The sequence below is a fragment of the Dendrobates tinctorius genome, unplaced genomic scaffold, assembly GCF_039654945.1.
Source record: "Dendrobates tinctorius isolate UK_male_01 unplaced genomic scaffold, ASM3965494v1 ptg000058l, whole genome shotgun sequence".
In the NCBI taxonomy this organism is placed as follows: Eukaryota; Metazoa; Chordata; class Amphibia; order Anura; family Dendrobatidae; genus Dendrobates; species Dendrobates tinctorius.
The window spans coordinates 16622590-16642450 of NW_027361726.1; the positions used below are offsets into that span (position 1 = coordinate 16622590).

At 42.0% G+C, this 19861-nt stretch overlaps 1 protein-coding gene across 1 annotated transcript in view; it reads right to left on the reverse strand.

Annotated features, from left to right (window-relative positions):
- The window catches only part of CUNH14orf132 (chromosome unknown C14orf132 homolog), a 71872-nt gene extending 58391 nt beyond the window's left edge, over nucleotides 1-13481 (reverse strand). The window contains exon 1 of the mRNA XM_073578049.1: nucleotides 12707-13481. Within this exon, the coding sequence (XP_073434150.1) occupies nucleotides 12707-12733 (27 nt within the window). The 5' untranslated portion in view covers nucleotides 12734-13481. The remainder of the gene's footprint in view (nucleotides 1-12706) is intronic.
- Nucleotides 13482-19861: the final 6380 nt, after the last annotated feature.

Here is a 19861-nt window from a genome sequence, read left to right on the forward strand (position 1 = left end):
GATTCCAAACTATCGATCAGCTCCTCTCCGCTTTCACTCACTTTGCTCCATGCAGATGGAGATCTCCTGGCAGAATATGATTTAAGACGAGAGATTGTGTGAGCGGGAAATGTTCTGAATTATGTATAAATGCTCTAAAGGATCTTTTCACATTCCATTAAATCAGTTTTCGGAGCGCTCTGGTATTTTAATGAGGAGGAGTAAGTGGAATTTGATTTAGTAAAACAGACGGTTGATTCTCCAACCAAAACCAAAGTTAGCGTTTCATTGGCTGGAAGGGACGGAAACCCAGACATCAGTCGCGGGTCTCCCCTTAGTGTGTGTGGGTAATGTATACGGGCTCTGCATGAACGCTGATACATATCCCGAACTCCTCTCGTTTTTTGCAAAAAATGTTTTCTTATCACATAGAATTCCAACTGAACTTTCCTTGCTCATTTAACACAGATCAGTATTTGATTTGCTTTAGTAATAATGCAGCACCAACATTTTCCCAAGGGTAACCCTGATGGACACCCTACAAATCATCAGGAGTAGGCCCCCCCCCCGCACACTACTAGCTCCCATGTACATGTAACAAGCTTCCGACAAATCTATTTCCTACAGCATGAAGGTCACCTCTACTAGAAGAATCTGTGCAATTTATTCACAGCCAAATTGTCAGTTTTAAGATCCCTGTTTGTAGTCAATGATTTACAGAGGCTAAAATTTCCGACATATCAGCTAAGTCACAATCCATGCACCAATGTTTTCATTTGCTCATAGCAAGCAGAGATCTTAAAAATGTTCATGATTTGTAAATCTTTTTGGGATACAACGATAAAAACATAAAAAACCGTTTACATCGCATTCCACTTTTCCATTCCCGTAATTCATGGGTGGTTCATTTAACTGCGTGATGAAGAGCTGACAGTCTGAGTTTGCACCACTGCATTTCTTGTCGGCAGCCCCCATTCTGGCCTGTAATGTGATGCATATAGGGTACGACACCAAATGGCTCAGCAGCAGGAACGCTCCTAACTTACTGGCTTAGGGATGATGACGGGGTGGAATTTACAGGGTATTTCAGATCTTTATTCTCATCCTTTCACACAGGTAATAGCAAGACTTGTCTTATGGAAACTGAATGGTGTATAATTTAGTGACAACATGGACAATTGGTGGAGAAAGGTTGAACTTGATGGATTGAGGTCTTTTTTTCAACCAATGCAACTATGTATTTTGGAACACTTGTGCTCAGTATTAAAAGCAAAGGAGAAAATGCCAGTGATGCAGTCTACAAAATAACTGGAGATGTCAGGGGTTACAATACAAACCATGGCAGCAGGGTGGCTCAGTGGTTAGCACTGCAGCCTTGCAGTGCTGAGGTCCTAGGTTCATATCCCTCCAAGGACAACATCTGCAAGGAGTTTGTATGTTCTCCCTGTGTTTGCGTGGGTTTCCTCCCACACTCCAAAGACATACTGATAGGGAATTTAGATTGTGAGCCCCAATGGTGACAGCGATAACAATGTGTGCAAACTGTAAAGCGCTGCAGAATATGTTAGCGCTATATAAATAAAAGATATATTATTATTATTGTCTGCAGAGATATATGATAAGATCCTGTCTGCAGCCACCACTAGGGGGAGCTCCCTGTATACAGAGGCACAGGATAAGATCCTCCCTGCATCCATCACAAGGGGGAGCTCCCTGTATACAGAGATACATAAGATTCTGCCTGCAGCCACCACTAGGGGGAGCTCCCTGTATACAGAGATACATGATAAGATCCTGTCTGCAGCCACCACTAGGGGGAGCTCCCTGTATACAGGGATATATGACAAGATCCTGTCCACAGTCATCACTAGGGGGAGCGGAGCTCCTTGTATACAGAGATACATGATAAGCTCCTGTCTGCAGTCACCACTAGAGGGAGCTCTGTGTATACAGACATACATGATAAGATCCTGTCTGCAGTCACCGCTAGGGGGACCTCCCAATATACAAAGATACATGATAAGATTCTGTCTGCATCACTAGGCGGAGCTCCTTGTATACAGAGATACATGATAATCTCCTGTCTGCAGTCACCACTAGGGGGAGCTCCCAATATACAGAGAAACATGATAAGATTCTGTCTGCAGCCACCACAAGTTTCATGTATATGATATTTCCAGTCTCTATAGTGTCTCAGACTCTGCTGTTATTGTACATAACAGATGTTCATGGTGCACAATCATGAAGAACAGCTCCATCGTGTTCTTTATACCGCACAGCCGGATAGTAATGATCTACGAGTGCCATGATATCACCTGTCAGGAACAGGGGGTGTGTGGTTGCCCACCCCAGTTGTCAGTTGTCATCCCACTCTCCAGTTTTGGTTTGGAACTTGCAGCTCTCTGGCACCCCTCTTACTCAGGTCAGTCAGGGAAGTACACCTAGGATAAGTAGTCGCCAGAAAGGCTGCTTTGCAGTGAGGGCGGTATGTACATCCCCAGTCTCAGGTGAGTAATACACACATAACCCCCGTTCCATCACTGCCAGGGTCTCCCAAAAACCCCCAGAACACTTTGCTGCCACAGCTCCTCATCTGACATTAATAACAATATCGGGTCAGGAGCCCACCCACAGGATAGCGTAATTAGCGCGGAGGTCGTGGTCGTATGTTTATAGAGCAAGGAAAACAAAAGGCTGGAATGGGCAGAAATCCATTTCTCAATTTCTGGTAGCTGCACAAGCTTCAAAACCCACCTGTGGATAGCTTTAATTTTGCAGACTCCAAAAATATAAGTTTCCTGCATCTATGACTATTCTGTGTTATTAAATTTGGGTTTGAAGTAACAAAGAAAGCATGTGCTCAAACCTTCACTTCCTGTTTGAGCCTGCCAACCAGGGTCTCACATTACACAAACTGGTATAGGGGGAAGGAGGGGTGAGTGGATATTCCATCAGTGGGGAAAAGGATGGGGGGGTTGGATGCTGCAGCGACGAGCCTGCACATGAGCTCAGTGTGACACTGCTCAAAAGTGATGGGAGGAAGGGCAGCACGAACCCTGGAAGTGTACATAGAATGTAAATATATTCATATTTTCCTGACATCGCCATTTGAATACTTGTCACTTGATATCATGGTCTGTTGAAGTGAACTTGTCACCAGCATTTTCCATCACTTAAAGGGGCTGTCCAACTGGATTTCCTTTACATTAAGCAATTATACGTCCTCATGACTTTCAGTTCAGTTCAGTAATTGACCCCCACAAACACACAGAGGATCCAGGCTGCTGATGCGAGTGACCCCCCCCCAACCAAGCAGATGTGCAGCTGATGCTGGAGTGGTCCCTGTATAGTAGGCATAAGCTCTAGTGATTGTGGAGTTAGGGCACTGCTTTCTCTCATCACCCATCGTTCCTCCATAGACCATACAACGCTTCTAACAGCAGTCTGTTTTGATCTTGCTTTTCTTACATTTTCCATCACTTGATTTATGTGATTGTATCTAAATGTCGCACAATGTAACATTTTCATGCCTTCATATTTATTGCACAGGAACAACCTGAAACAAGTCTGTGTCACATGTAGACTCACTCTACTGTACAGCAGTCAGCAGGGAGAACCTCTAAGACTATAAGTAATGAGTGGATGGGGCTTTAGAAAAAGAACCATAGGCCAATATTCATCCAGTAGCTTTTGTCAATTTTATGGTGTAAAACTGCTTGAAATGTTTCAAAAGTTTTTACGCAACTTTTATCGTAGCTGCTGGCCGATAGATAATATATAGATGATAGATAGATAGAGAGATAATAGATACTAGATAGATAGATAGATATGGGATAGATAGATAGATAATAGATAGAGATAATAGATACTAGATAGATAATAAATGATAGATAGATAGATAATGGATAATAGATAATAGATAGATAGATAGATAGATAATAGATACTAGACAGATACTAGATAGATAATAAATAGACAAAAAAGCGCACAGCCACAGTTTGTAAGGGCCAAGACATATGCAAACACTGAATACATGAGATCTCACAGTTTATTTAGCAGTAATGCACTTCACAGTTTATTTAGCAGTAATGCATTTCACATCTTATGTCCTCAGTCTTTGAGTTTCGGTCCTTACAGACGCTGCTTTGCGCTTTTGTTGTGTATTTTGCAGTCATTGCAGCTTGCACTTGTTCACACTATGTGGAGCTGCTAGCCAGTTTTTTTGTAGATAGATGGATAGGCGGCTCGGAAGCTGTGTACTTTTTTTTTTTTTAATTTTTTTTTTTTTTTTGGGGTTTTTTTTTTTTTTTTTTTGTCATTTGATAGTTGCTATGTATTTATGCATTTATACGTGTGTATTGCACATGTTTTTATTTATTCTATGTCTTGTCCATTGTTGTATTGGTCTTTTCCTTTTTTTTTTTTTTTCTTTCTTCTTGCAAGGGAGTGACTCCACCAGTGATTTGAGGGCTTAGTTGTCTGCCTCTTTGATTATACACATGTGTGGAGTCCCTCTGCTGATTAGGAATGTTTATAATCATTTTGTGAACTGTTTTGTTTCATGTCTCTGAGGAAGAACCTGGTGTAAGGTTCGAAACGCGTCAGGCGTGGGGGTCTGTTTTCCCCTTTATGGTTTTATCATGAAATTATGTGAATAAAACTTATCGTGGATTTTATTAAGTCTCCAGTGCCGGATCTTCCTTCTCTCTTCATGTTTACTACACCGAGTGATGTATTCGGTGGGGGAGGTGCTGATCGCTGTTGATCATCGGGGACTGAAGTCATTAAGCTGAAAATTAATTCATTAAAACAAACCGTAACTGTGCGTCGAGGGAGGGGCGGTAATACCGGATAATGGCTATGGGACAGGCGGCATGTGCAGTGGCCCACACTTATTGAGGTGTATGAAGGCAGGCAGTCCGGTCATCAGATCATGTGCCAGATTCCTCAGAGTGGTGCAGCCGAGCTCAGACCCAGAGACTCCTGCCTAGAATCACACACTCCTCTTCATTTAACTATTAGCCGTTTAATGCAAAAAGTGGACAAAGCCAAATATACATATTAGACCTGACAAACCACAGACCCAGTGCTTGTTCCCGGACACCGCTGATACATGTCTGTGGCCACAGACCCAGGCGCTTGTTCCCGGACACCGCTTATACGTGCCTGCGGCCACAGACCCAGATGCTTTTTCCCAAACACCGCTGATACGTGTCTGTGGCCACAGACCCAGGCGCTTGTTCCCGGACACCGCTGAAATGCGTCTGCGGCCACAGACTAAGACAATTGTTCCCAGACACCGCTGATATGTGTCTGCGGCCACAGACCCAGGCGCTTGTTCCCGGACGCCGCTAATACGGTTCTGCAGTCACAGACCCAGGCGCTTGTTCCCGAACACCGCTGATACGTGTCTGCGGCCACAGACCCAGGCGCTTGTTCCCGGACACCGCTGATACGTGTCTGCGGCCACAGACCCAGGCGCTTGTTCCCGGACACCGCTGATACGTGTCTGCGGCCACAGACCCAGGCGCTTGTTCCCGGACACCGCTGATACGTGTCTGCGGCCACAGACCCAGGCGCTTGTTCCCGGACACCGCTGATACGTGTCTGCGGCCACAGACCCAGGCGCTTGTTCCCGGACACCGCTGATACGTGTCTGCGGCCACAGACCCAGGCGCTTGTTCCCGGACACCGCTGATACATTTGTTAGATTCATTGATTCTCGTGCTGCACTCTCATGTAACATGCTGATCTGCGTCACCCCATAACATGCTCCAAAATACCGTACTATGCCAATATATTTTATTGTACTATAAAAGATTGCTCCACAGTGCCACAAAATCAGCTCCACTTGACATAACCGTCATACAACGTCATAAAATGTGCTGTAAGATACGAGTACTGTGCTATTATATTCTACTTTAATGGGCTGTACTATTGTAAGAGGGTGCACACTATACTGCACCGTCCAATAAACTACTCTAGTATACTATGGGATCACATCCTATTACACCATTATAGTGCACTGAACACTTATACTCTGCTCTGTGCTGAAATAAAATACCCATAATATTTTACATTGTAACATGTCACATAAAACCGTATTATAAAACGAATTTGTACCATATTGTACCATATTATACTCTGATACACTACACCATGCTATTATATAATATAATATTGTACTCAACTATAAACTACTGTTATAAACTGCACTACGGATTATTAAAACATGACAATGTATAATATCTGCATTATACAATTATAAGATGAACACTATACATGTTATACTATACGCACAGTATCATTACCCTGGTACTGTGCATATAGTATAACATTACTCCTGGTACTGTGTATATAGTGTAACATTACCCCTGGTACTGTGCATATAGTGTAACATTACCCCTGGTACTGTGCATATAGTGTAACATTACCCCTGGTACTGTGCTTCTAGTATAACATTACTCCTGGTACTGTGCATATAGTATAACATTACCCCTGGTACTGTGTGCATAGTATAACATTACCCCTGGTACTGAGCAAATAGTATAACATTACCCTCTCCTTATGTACTTGTGTGTCCCTTGTCTTACACATGTTTATTATACTTGTCTATATTTCCCCTTTTCACATGTAAAGCGCCATGGAATAAATGGCGCTATATAAATGCATAATAATAATAATAATTATCCCTGGTACTGTGTGCATAGTATAACATTATCTGGATCTGCCCCATCCCCCATCCACCTTCCCTATGCCATGGACTTCTATGGCCCCATCCTGGATCTGCCCCCATCCACCTTTCCTACAGTTCCTACCCAACATTCCTGCAGTCCCTATCCCCATTCCCTTCTGTACACTTGCTTTGGCAAAACTAATGTGTATTTAGTCCTGCCAATAAAGCTTCTTTGAATTTGAATTTATCCCTGGTACCGCACTTATAGTATAACATTACTCCTGGTCATGTGCATATAGTATAACATTACCCCTGGAACTGTGCATATAGTGTAAAATTACCACTGGTACGGTGCATATAGTGTAACATTACCCCTAGTACTGTGCATATAGTGTAACATTACCCCTTGTACTGTGCTTACAGAATAACATTACACTTGGTACTGTGCATATAGTATAACATTACCCCTGGTACTGTGCTTACAGCATAACATTACCCCTGGTACTGTGCATATACTATAACATTGCCCCTGGTACTGAGCATATAGTATAACATTACCCCTGGTACTGTGCATATAGTGTAACATTACCCCTGGTACTGTGTACATAGTGTAACAATACCCTGGGTACTGTGCATATAGTGTAACATTACTCCTGGTACTGTGCTTACAGTATAACATTACACTTGGTACTGTGCATATAGTATACCATTACCCCTGGTACTGTGCATATACTATAACATTGCCCCTGGTACTGAGCATATAGTATAACATTACCCCTGGTACTGTGCTTACAGTATAACATTACACTTGGTACTGTGCATATAGTAAAACATTACCCCTGGTACTGTGCTTACAGCATAACATTACCCCTGGTATTGTGTATACAGTATAACATTACCCTTGGTACTGTGCATATAGTGTAACATTACCCCTGGTATTGTGTACATAGTGTAACAATACCCCTGGTACTGTGCATATAGTGTAACATTACCCCTGGTACTGTGTATATAGTGTAACATTACCCCTGGTACTGTGTATATAGTGTAACATTACCCCTGGTACTGTGCATATAGTGTAACATTACCCCTGGTACTGTGCATATAGTGTAACATTAACCCTGGTACTGTGCTTACAGTATAATATTACACTTGGTACTGTGCTTACAGCATAACATTACCTCTGGTATTGTGTATATAGTATAATATTGCCCCAGGTATTGTGTATATAGTATAACATTACCCCTGGTACTGTGCATATAGTATAACATTACCCCTGGTACTGTGTATATAGTGTAACTTTGCCCCTGGTACTGTGCATATAGTATAACATTACTCCTGGTACTGTGCATATAGTGTAACATTACCCCTGGTACTGTGCATATAGTATAACATTACTCCTGGTACTGTGTATATAGTGTAACATTACCCCTGGTACTGTGCATTTAGTATAACATTATCCCTGGTACTTTGCATATAGTGTAACATTACCCCTGGTACTGTGCATATAGTATAACATTGCCCCTGGTACTGTGCATATAGTATAACATTACCCCTGGTACTGTGTACATAGTGTAACATTATACCTCTTACTGTGTGTGTATAGTATAACATTATCCCTGGTATTGTGCATATAGTGTAACATTATCCCTCGTACTGTGCATATAGTATAACATTACCCCTGGTACTGTGCATATAGTATAACATTACATCTGGCATTGTGTATATTGTATAACATTACCCCTGGTACTGAGCACATAGGATAACATTATCCCTGGTACTGTGTACATAATGTAACATTATCCCTGTTACTGTGTGCATAGTATAACATTATCCCTGGTACTGTGCTTCTAGTATAACATTACTCCTGGTACTGTGCATATAGTATAACATTATCCTTGCTACTGTGCATATAGTGTAACATTACTACTGGTACTGTGTATATAGTGTAACTTTACCCCTGATACTGTGCATATAGTGTAACATTATCCCTGGTACTGTGTATATAGTGTAACATTACCCCTGGTACTGTGCATATAGTATAACATTACCCCTGGTACTGTGTATATAGTATAACATTACCCCTGGTACTGAGCACATAGGATAACATTACCTCTTTTACTGTGTACATAGTGTAACATTATCCCTATTACTGTGTGTATAGTTTAACATTATCCCTGGTACTGTGCTTCTAGTATAACATTACTCCTGGTACTGTGCATATAGTATAACATTATCCCTGATACTGTGCATATAGTGTAACATTACACCTGGTACTGTGTATATAGTGTAACTTTACCCCTGGTACTGTGTATATAGTGTAACATTACCCCTGGTACTGTGTGCATAGTGTAACATTACCCCTGGTACTGTGTGCATAGTGTAACATTACCCCTGGTACTGTGCATATAGTGTAACATTACCCCTGGTACTGTGCATATAGTGTAACATTACCCCTGGTACTGTATATATAGTTTAACATTACCCCTGGTACTGTGCATATAGTGTAACATTACCCCTGGTACTGTGTATATAGTGTAACATTACCCCTGGTACTGTGCATATAGTGTAACATTACCCCTGGTACTGTGCATATAGTGTAACATTACCCCCGGTACTGTGTATAGTGTAACATTACCCCCGGTACTGTGCATATAGTGTAACATTACCCCTGGTACTGTGCATATAGTGTAACATTACCCCGGTACTGTGTATATAGTGTAACATTACCCCGGTACTGTGCATATAGTGTAACATTACCCCTGGTACTGTGCATATAGTGTAACATTACCCCTGGTACTGTGCATATAGTGTAACATTACCCCTGGTACTGTGCATATAGTGTAACATTAACCCTGGTACTGTGCTTACAGTATAATATTACACTTGGTACTGTGCTTACAGCATAACATTACCTCTGGGATTGTGTATATAGTATAATATTGCCCCAGGTATTGTGTATATAGTATAACATTACCCCTGGTACTGTGCATATAGTATAACATTACCCCTGGTACTGTGTATATAGTGTAACTTTGCCCCTGGTACTGTGCATATAGTATAACATTACTCCTGGTACTGTGTATATAGTGTAACATTACCCCTGGTACTGTGCATTTAGTATAACATTATCCCTGGTACTTTGCATATAGTGTAACATTACCCCTGGTACTGTGCATATAGTATAACATTGCCCCTGGTACTGTGCATATAGTATAACATTACCCCTGGTACTGTGTATATAGTGTAACATTACCCCTGGTACTGTGCATTTAGTATAACATTATCCCTTGTACTTTGCATATAGTGTAACATTACCCCTGGTACTGCGCTTCTAGCATGACATTACTCCTGGTACTGTGCATTAAGTATAACATTATCCTTGGTACTGTGTACATAGTGTAACATTATCCCTGATTCTGTGCATATAGTGTAACATTACCCCTGGTAGTATGCATATAGTATAATATTACCCCTAGCACTGTTCATATAGTATAACATTATCCCTGGTACTGTGCATATAGTGTAACATTATCCCTGGTACTCTGTACATAGTGTAACTTTACCCCTGGTACTGTGCATATAGTATAACATTACCCCTGGTACTGTGTATATAGTGTAACTTTACCCCTGGTACTGTGTATATAGTGTAACTTTGCCCCTGGTACTGTGCATATAGTATAATATTATCCCTGGTACTCTGCATATAGTGTAACATTACCCCTGGTACTGTGCATATAGCGTAACATTACCCCTGGTATTGTGTATATAGTATAACATTACCCCTGGTACTGAGCACATAGGATAACATTACTCCTGGTACTGTGTACATAGTTTAACATTATACCTCTTACTGTGTGTGTATAGTATAACATTATCCCTGGTATTGTGCATATAGTGTAACATTATCCCTGGTACTGTGCATATAGTATAACATTACCCCTGGTACTGTGCATATAGTATAACATTACATCTGGCATTGTGTATATTGTATAACATTACCCCTGGTACTGAGCACATAGGATAACATTATCCCTGGTACTGTGTACATAATGTAACATTATCCCTGTTACTGTGTGCATAGTATAACATTATCCCTGGTACTGTGCTTCTAGTATAACATTACTCCTGGTACTGTGCATATAGTATAACATTATCCTTGCTACTGTGCATATAGTGTAACATTACTACTGGTACTGTGTATATAGTGTAACTTTACCCCTGATACTGTGCATATAGTGTAACATTATCCCTGGTACTGTGTATATAGTGTAACATTACCCCTGGTACTGTGCATATAGTATAACATTACCCCTGGTACTGTGTATATAGTATAACATTACCCCTGGTACTGAGCACATAGGATAACATTACCCCTTTTACTGTGTACATAGTGTAACATTATCCCTATTACTGTGTGTATAGTTTAACATTATCCCTGGTACTGTGCTTCTAGTATAACATTACTCCTGGTACTGTGCATATAGTATAACATTATCCCTGATACTGTGCATATAGTGTAACATTACACCTGGTACTGTGTATATAGTGTAACTTTACCCCTGGTACTGTGTATATAGTGTAACATTACCCCTGGTACTGTGTGCATAGTGTAACATTACCCCTGGTACTGTGCATATAGTGTAACATTACCCCTGGTACTGTGCATATAGTGTAACATTACCCCTGGTACTGTATATATAGTTTTACATTACCCCTGGTACTGTGCATATAGTGTAACATTACCCCTGGTACTGTGCATATAGTGTAACATTACCCCTGGTACTGTGTATAGTGTAACAATACCCCTGGTACTGTGCATATAGTGTAACATTACCCCGGTACTGTGCATATAGTGTAACATTGCCCCTGGTACTGTGTATATAGTGTAAAATTACCCCTGGTACTGTGCATATAGTGTAACATTACCCCTGGTACTATGTATAGTGTAACATTACCCCTGGTACTGTGCATATAGTGTAACATTACCCCGGTACTGTGCATATAGTGTAACATTACCCCTGGTACTGTGTATATAGTGTAAAATTACCCCTGGTACTGTGCATATAGTGTAACATTACCCCTGGTACTGTACATATAGTGTAACATTACCCCTGGTACTGTACATATAGTGTAACATTACCCCTGGTACTGTGCATATAGTGTAACATTACCCCTGGTACTGTGCATATAGTGTAACATTACCCCTGGTACTGTGCATATAGTGTAACATTACCCCTGGTACTGTGTAAATAGTGTAACATTACCCCTGGTACTGTGTATATAGTGTAACATTACCCCTGGTACTGTGCATATAGTGTAACATTACCCCTGGTACTGTGTATATAGTGTAACATTACCCCTGGTACTGTGTATAGTGTAACATTACCCCTGGTACTGTGTATATAGTGTAACATTACCCCTGGTACTGTGTATATAGTGTAACATTACCCCTGGTACTGTGTATAGTGTAACATTACCCCTGGTACTGTGTATATAGTGTAACATTACCCCTGGTACTGTGTATAGTGTAACATTACCCCTGGTACTGTGCATATAGTGTAACATTACCCCTGGTACTGTGCATATAGTGTAACATTACCCCTGGTACTGTGTATATAGTGTAACATTACCCCTGGTACTGTGTATATAGTGTAACATTACCCCTGGTACTGTGTATATAGTGTAACATTGCCCCTGGTACTGTACATATAGTGTAAAATTACCCCTGGTACTGTGTAAATAGTGTAACATTACCCCTGGTACTGTGCATATAGTGTAATATTACCCCTGGTACTGTGCATATAGTGTAATATTACCCCTGGTTAGTTACACTTTCTCATAAAACAAGATTGCAGAGCTGATGACATCCGTGTGTCACAATGATACAATTCTAATTGCTACTACTACTAATAATAGTTACTTAGTAATACAGTTAGGTCCATGATTATATGGTGCCTCCTGGGATGTTCATGCTCAGTATCCCTGACACATCCTGCACTTTCTCATGTGCAATAAGAGGAGCAGCAATGGATGGAGAGCACTCAGTCTTACCTGAGCTGCCATGAAGGAGAGGTCCATGGTTGATGGTGGAGTAGACCCTTTTCTACAGATCCAGGGCGACCTCAGCTGAGCTCATCCTCTTGGGCTTCCTTAGGTTTTTACATGAGGGGAGGGTAACAACTGGTACTGAGACCTGAGTGACCCAACCTGCTGCTGCCAGGCTCATACCCAGCCCTGCATGCACTGACCAGGCACTGTCTTCTGCCAATGGTGCTCTGATAGGGGTAAGCCTCCTGTGCCATCCAAGTTTAACGCTTAACTGTCCATCCGACGGAGAGAAGGGAACAGATGCATGGGTGATGTATCCATGGCGAGCTATTCTAGTGTGAACGCCTTGGCACAGATTTGTGTGTCGGTGGCGGAGTATTCTGCAGCGAGGTTCATTTATAAAGTGAGGCGATGGTTAAATAGGTTCCTATGGAAACAAAAGCTCCTTAGGGACAGAGCGACTGACAGCGAAGTGTCCAGCAGATGTAGACGGTGTCGGGAAGTTGGTGACGGTCCTCGATGTGGGTTACACATAAGCGTCAGCACCCTGAATGGATGATTGGAAGAAGCTGAAAAAGAGCAAAAGGCTCCCGAGCCTAATATGGGGCCAAAGACCCCACTGCCACATAGGAGGACCCCAGTATTACAAGGGTAGCATTGCAGGTGAGGGCCGGATACAGGCCCTGGGAAATAGGTCTCTAGTCAGAAAACATGCAAAGTGTCAAATGTGAGAAGCCTGCAAGGAAACTGAGGCTATTATCATAATGATCCAATGGGGAAAGAAACAAGGAACCTCCAGATTAAACGTCTCACCAGCCCTGGAAGTAAGGAACAAAAACAAGAAAATCAATTCAATAATGAAGATATCAGGGCGTCACTATTGATCTGCAGATGAAAACGGAGATGTCTCATCCAAAGGAATCACTGGGGAGAAAAAAAACCAAGAAGAATAATTAGATCTATATTATTCACCAAGAGGAGACACAATGATAGTAGTTATATCCTTGTACATAGGGGCAGTATTATAGTAGTTATATTCTTGTACATAGGAGCAGTATTATAGTAGTTATATTCTTGTACATAGGAGCAGTATTATAGTAGTGATATTCTTGTACATAGGGGCAGTATTATAGTAGTTATATTCCTGTACATAGGGGCAGCATTATAGTAGTTATATTCTTGTACATAGGGGCAGTATTATAGTAGTTATATTCTTGTACATAGGGGCAGTATTATAGTAGTTATATCCTTGTACATAGGAGCAGTATTATAGTAGTTATATTCTTGTACACAGGGGGCAGCATTCTAGTAGTTATATTCTTGTACACAGGGGGCAGTATTCTAGTAGTTATATTCTTGTACATAGGGGCAGTATTATAGTAGTTATATTCCTGTACATAGGGACAGTATTATAGTAGTTATATTCTTGTACATAGGGGCAGTATTATAGTAGTTATATCCTTGTACATAGGAGCAGTATTATAGTAGTTAAATTCTTGTACACAGGGGGGCAGTATTCTAGTAGTTATATTCTTGTACACAGGGGGCAGTATTCTAGTAGTTATATTCTTGTACATAGGGGCAGTATTATAGTAGTTATATTCTTGTACATAGGGAGCAGTATTATAGTAGTTATATTCTTGTACATAGGGGCAGTATTATAGTAGTTATATTCTTGTACATAGGAGCAGTATTATAGTGGTTATATTCTTGTACATAGGAGCAGTATTATAGTAGTTATATTCTTGTACATAGGGGCAGTATTATAGTAGTTATATTCTGTACATAGGGGCAGTATTCTAGTAGTTATATTCTTGTACATAGGGGCAGTATTATAGTGGTTATATTCTTGTACATAGGAGCAGTATTATAGTAGTTATATTCTTGTACATAGGGGCAGTATTATAGTAGTTATATTCTTGTACATAGGAGCAGTGTTATAGTAGTTATATTCTTGTACATAGGGGGCAGTATTCTAGTAGTTATATTCTTGTACATAGGGGCAGTATTATAGTGGTTATATTCTTGTACATAGGAGCAGTATTATAGTAGTTATATTCTTGTACATAGGGGCAGTATTATAGTAGTTATATTCTTGTACTCATAGGCAGTATTATAGTAGTTATATTCTTGTACATAGGAGCAGTGTTATAGTAGTTATATTCTTGTACATAGGGGCAGTATTATAGTAGTTATATTCTTGTACATAGGGGGCAGTATTATAGTAGTTATATTCTTGTACATAGGGGGCAGTATTATAGTAGTTATATTCTTGTACATAGGGGGCAGTATTATAGTAGTTATATTCTTGTACATAGGAGCAGTGTTATAGTAGTTATATTCTTGTACATAGGGGCAGTATTATAATAGTTATATTCTACATAGGATCAGTATTATAGTAGTTATATTCTTGTACATAGGAGCAATATTATAGTAGTTGTATTCTTGTACATAGGGGCAGTATTATAATAGTTATATTCTACATAGGATCAGTATTATAGTAGTTATATTCTTGTACATAGGAGTAGTATTATTGTACTAATATTCTTGTACATAGGGGCAGTATTATAGTAGTTATATTCTTGTACATAGGAGCAGTATTACAGCAGTTATATTCTTGTGTAAAGTGGGAAGTACTATACTAGCTATATTCTTGTACATAAGGGGCAATTTTTATTATACAAAACCAACAAATACAATTAAAATAAACAGAATTCTTCCTTAATACAAAACATAAAATCTCATAAATGCATCAGACAATAATTATACAACTATATTAATACATTAGGAAAAAGGTAACTTAGAGTTCACTCCTGTGGAAGGAAGAATATGAAATAAACACTTTTAGTAACACGATCATGTTATTATCCCACAGACACATTCCTCCATAGTTTCCCATTACTCTGACTTTTCTTTATCTCTAACGCTCTTATCCTTCTGAGCTCGGACAGTATCTTTGTGGCTGCGGTGACGGGATGGAAGGGCTCGCTGTGGAGGGACACTCGGGTTCTCATGTGCCAGTGGTAATACTTAATGGTGGTAATGATCAGGTACATTGTCCCCCTGTCGATGTTACCGTCAGTGGATGGGACACCATAGATAATGTTAGGGTAATTCATGGGCAGCAGTCTGGGGATTTTCAGCTTGGTCGATACTTCCGTCCATATTTCCCTACCTCCCCAGCAATCACAAATAAAATGCTCCATGGTTTCCTCCTGCTGATAACCAAGGGGACAGTTCCGATCCGAAACACTTAAATATTTTAAGTTCCCCCTCACAAAGAGCTTCCCATGTAGCGACAGCCAAGCAATGTCAAAAAAACTTTGCTGGAAGTCGCCTCCCGTTGAGGAATCTGAGACTGTCCTGAATGGTCCTGGTGGCACAATCTCTTAGGGTCAGTGGAGAGTGGAAGAAAGTCCCACATATATGAGCACACAGATCTTTCCTCGTATAAGGCTGTGTGCCCACGTAGCGATTTTTAAGCGTTTTTGCAGCGATTTTCGGCTCGAAAACGCAGCGAAAACGTTTAAAAATCGTGTACAGAACGCCCCCCCGTGCATTCCTATGGCATTCCGCACATGCTGTGCTAATGCTGCGCTTTTATCCGCGGCGGAATCGCATCACGGAAAAATTTGCAGCATGCTCATTCTTTTGTGCGGAATCGCAAAGAATTGCCGCGATTCCGCACCCATAGGAATGCATGAGAATCACTTACTTCCCGCATGTGGCTATGCCCACCATGCGGGAAGTTAAGCGTCTCATGTGCGGTTGGTACCCACGGTGTGGAGGAGAGGAGACTGTCCTCCAGGCCCTGGGTACCATACCCCTGTAAAAAAAAGAATAAAAGATAAAAAATCGGGGTATATTTACCTTCCGGCGTCCCGCGCTGCATTCCCGGCCTAAGCGTTCCCAGTAATGCCTTGCGGCACGGTCCAGTGATGACGTAGTCTCGCGTGACTCCAGCGGTCTCGCGTGATCGCTATAGCAACGCGAGACTACATCATCACAGGTCTCGCAAGGCATTACTGGGAACGCTGAGGCCCGGGAATGCAGCACGGGACGCCGGAAGGTAAATATACCCCGATTTTTTTATTTTCTTTTAGCATTTTAACATTCCATCTTTTACTATTGATGCCGCAAAGGCAGCCTCAATAGTAAAAAGCTGGTCACGCTTGTCAAACACTATGTATGGCGAGTGTGACCAACCTGTCAATCACTTTCCAAGCGATGCTTCAAATCGCTTGGAAAGTGCTTGAATATCACACACGAAAATCGCGGAAAAATCGCGATCATAATCGCGGTAAAATCGCGGTGAAATCGCGTGGAAAAAACCGCGCGATTTCTGGGAAGGAGTCCGGTTTTTGGTGTGCGTTTTAACACGCAACGTGGGCACATAGCCTTACTCTCAATGTAGGACTTCTCCAGTCCCGACTTCCTGACACACTTCAGACCATATTCCAGATACTGGGGAAGGTGGTCACCCGTCCATCTCCTCCTCTTGAGACTGCCGCCTCGCACCCAAGATTCTGCAAAAGGCAATATCCAATACCTGATACTATTCGCCCACAGGGAGCTACTGTTTGAATCCATGCTCCCAAAATTTACTTTCAGAAACAAGGAGTCAAAGAAAACCCTTGGATTTAACTTATCCAGCCCGCTCTCACTCAGCCGTAGGTACGTTATCCCCCTCTTTATCAGGTTCATCCTGTTTCCCCACAAGAGCTGGAAGAACAGACTGAGAAGCCTCTCCAAGAAGGATTCAGGCAAAGGAAAAACGACAGAGACATACAAGATGACGGGGACCAGGTAAGTTTTCAACATAGCAACCCTTTCTCTGTAAGTCAGCCTCCAGTTCTTCCATCGCTGAACCTTTGCATTTCCGGTCTCCAATTTTTCCCCCTAATTTAGGCAGGCATTATCTTCCCTCCCAAAATTAACCCCTAAGATCTTAATATGGGTGGAGGCCTTAACAAACTGTGGCAAATCAAAGTCTGGGTCAGATTGCAATGTCCACAGAGCTTGACTCTTCTCAAGGTTGACAAGAGACCCGGAGGCCCCTGAGTAACTTCTGATGGCCACAGACAACATCTGCACCTCATGAGGATTAGATATCACCAGCGTCACATCATCCTCATAGGCAACCACTTTCAGCAGACTAACCTAGAAAACAGGATCTTTGCCAGAATCTTCCTGTCAACATTCAAGAGGGCAATTGGCCTCCAGTTCTTGATGTCGCTCGGCTCCTTACCTTTAGACAGCAGAATTAATGAGGACACTCTCATGGATGGAGGCATCAGGTGATTTTCTAGACAATTTTTGTAAACATCCACAAGAATTGGAGCCAGGAGGTCTCTGAATTTCTTATAAAATTCTGCTGTTATACCATCCAGACCTGGTGCTTTCTTCAGATGTAACTTATCAATGGCCTCCTTAACCTCCTCCACCGTTAATTCTGCTGTCAAAGGAGAAAAGTCCAGATCATTAGTATCAGGCGTTGGAGTTGCCTCCAAGAATTGAGTCCTTTCATGTTTATCCAAAGCCTTCCTCTGAAACAAGTCAGTATAATAAGATTTCACAACCCCCAGGATACCCTCCCGAGATTCCTGCAATACACCCTGGGAGTCAATGAGACCTGCGACCGATTTATTGGCCATCCGCTCCCGGCAATTCTCAAAGGGATCAGGTGCCCCTAAGACCCCATAATCCCATTTGAGAACCAAGTAGGTATACCTGCTGTACTGATACTGCCTTATCTCAGATTTCAGCCGGCCGATCTTCTCTTTGTTACCCCCGCCCTCAGAATAGAGTGACTCCAATTCTTTGCACAGCCTTAGGTACTGGCTATACTTACTCCTGCCTTTCTTAACTGACAGTCTCTTCAAGAGGTATCTGATATCATCCTTGACGTCCTCCCACCAGTCGGCCATGTTGTCATAGAAGTCCACTCTCTGTAGATGACCCTGCAAAAGGGAGTGGACACAACTCTGGATAGAGACATCATGGAGGAGGCTGGAATTGAGTCTCCATAAGCCCCTACCAACATCAGCTCGCTTAGCAGCCCCCAGGCAGAAATATAGGGCAAGATGGTCTGAGTATGGGACGACTCTCTCACTCATGGCACCAGTAACTTCCATGGGACTTACAAAAGCCAGATCTATTCTACTGCCTCAATTGGAGCAGGAATAGGTTAATTTTGGCTTTCGACCTCCCCGTTTAAAGACGTCACCTAATCCGGCCTGCAGGACTATGTTATTCAAGATCCTACCATCCCTCGTCATGGTTCTACCTGAGGAGCTGTCACTTGATGTCAGTATGGCATTAAAGTCCCCCGCCATTATCACTGGAAGAGAGGTGAACAGATAAGGCTTGACATCATTAGATAACTGTATCCTGTCAGTCACCATCTGTGGCCCATAGATGTTAATAAGCCGGAGTCGCCTCCCATGGACAGTGACTTCCAGGACCAGACACCTTCCCATAACCACCTCCGTCATACTATGTACTGTCACATCCCTGGTGTTAAACAGGATGGCGACCCCGGCGTATGGCTCCACAGCCAGTGACCAAAAAGAGGGACCAGACCGCCATTCCCTCTCAGATTCCCTCATAAGCCCCTGAGTCGTCAGCCGCGTCTCCTGAAGAAAGATGACATCTGCGTCCAGGTATCGGAGATGGTCATAGACAGCGTGCCTCTTCCTCCTCACCTTAATGCTGTTCACATTACTGGATGTTATTTTTAATGAGAAATCCGCCATCACAATACCACAACAGAGGAGCAGAGATGTAAAAGCCATCATCATAAGTCTGGGTCACAGATGTTCTGACTACCACCGGTCTCCATGTCAGACTGTATCTGAGTGTCAGCAGGTACGGGCTTCTGTTTCGTAGGGGGATGGTCCGCTACATCCCTGTCATACTCAGTCTCATTCTTTTTATCTCTTCCTCCAAGTCCCCATCAGACTCAGACAAAACATCAAACTTATTGGACACGACCATCACACCTGCCGAACTCTGGACTTTTTTCCTGCCACCCTGGCTAGTGACATACTCCTCCTCAGGTTTATGGGAGGTCTTGTCCTTTTTTTTCCTTTTTACCTGATTACAGCCACTTTCTAGAGATGGTGATACCGAAGTAGTTGCTGTATGTGGCTCGTGGAC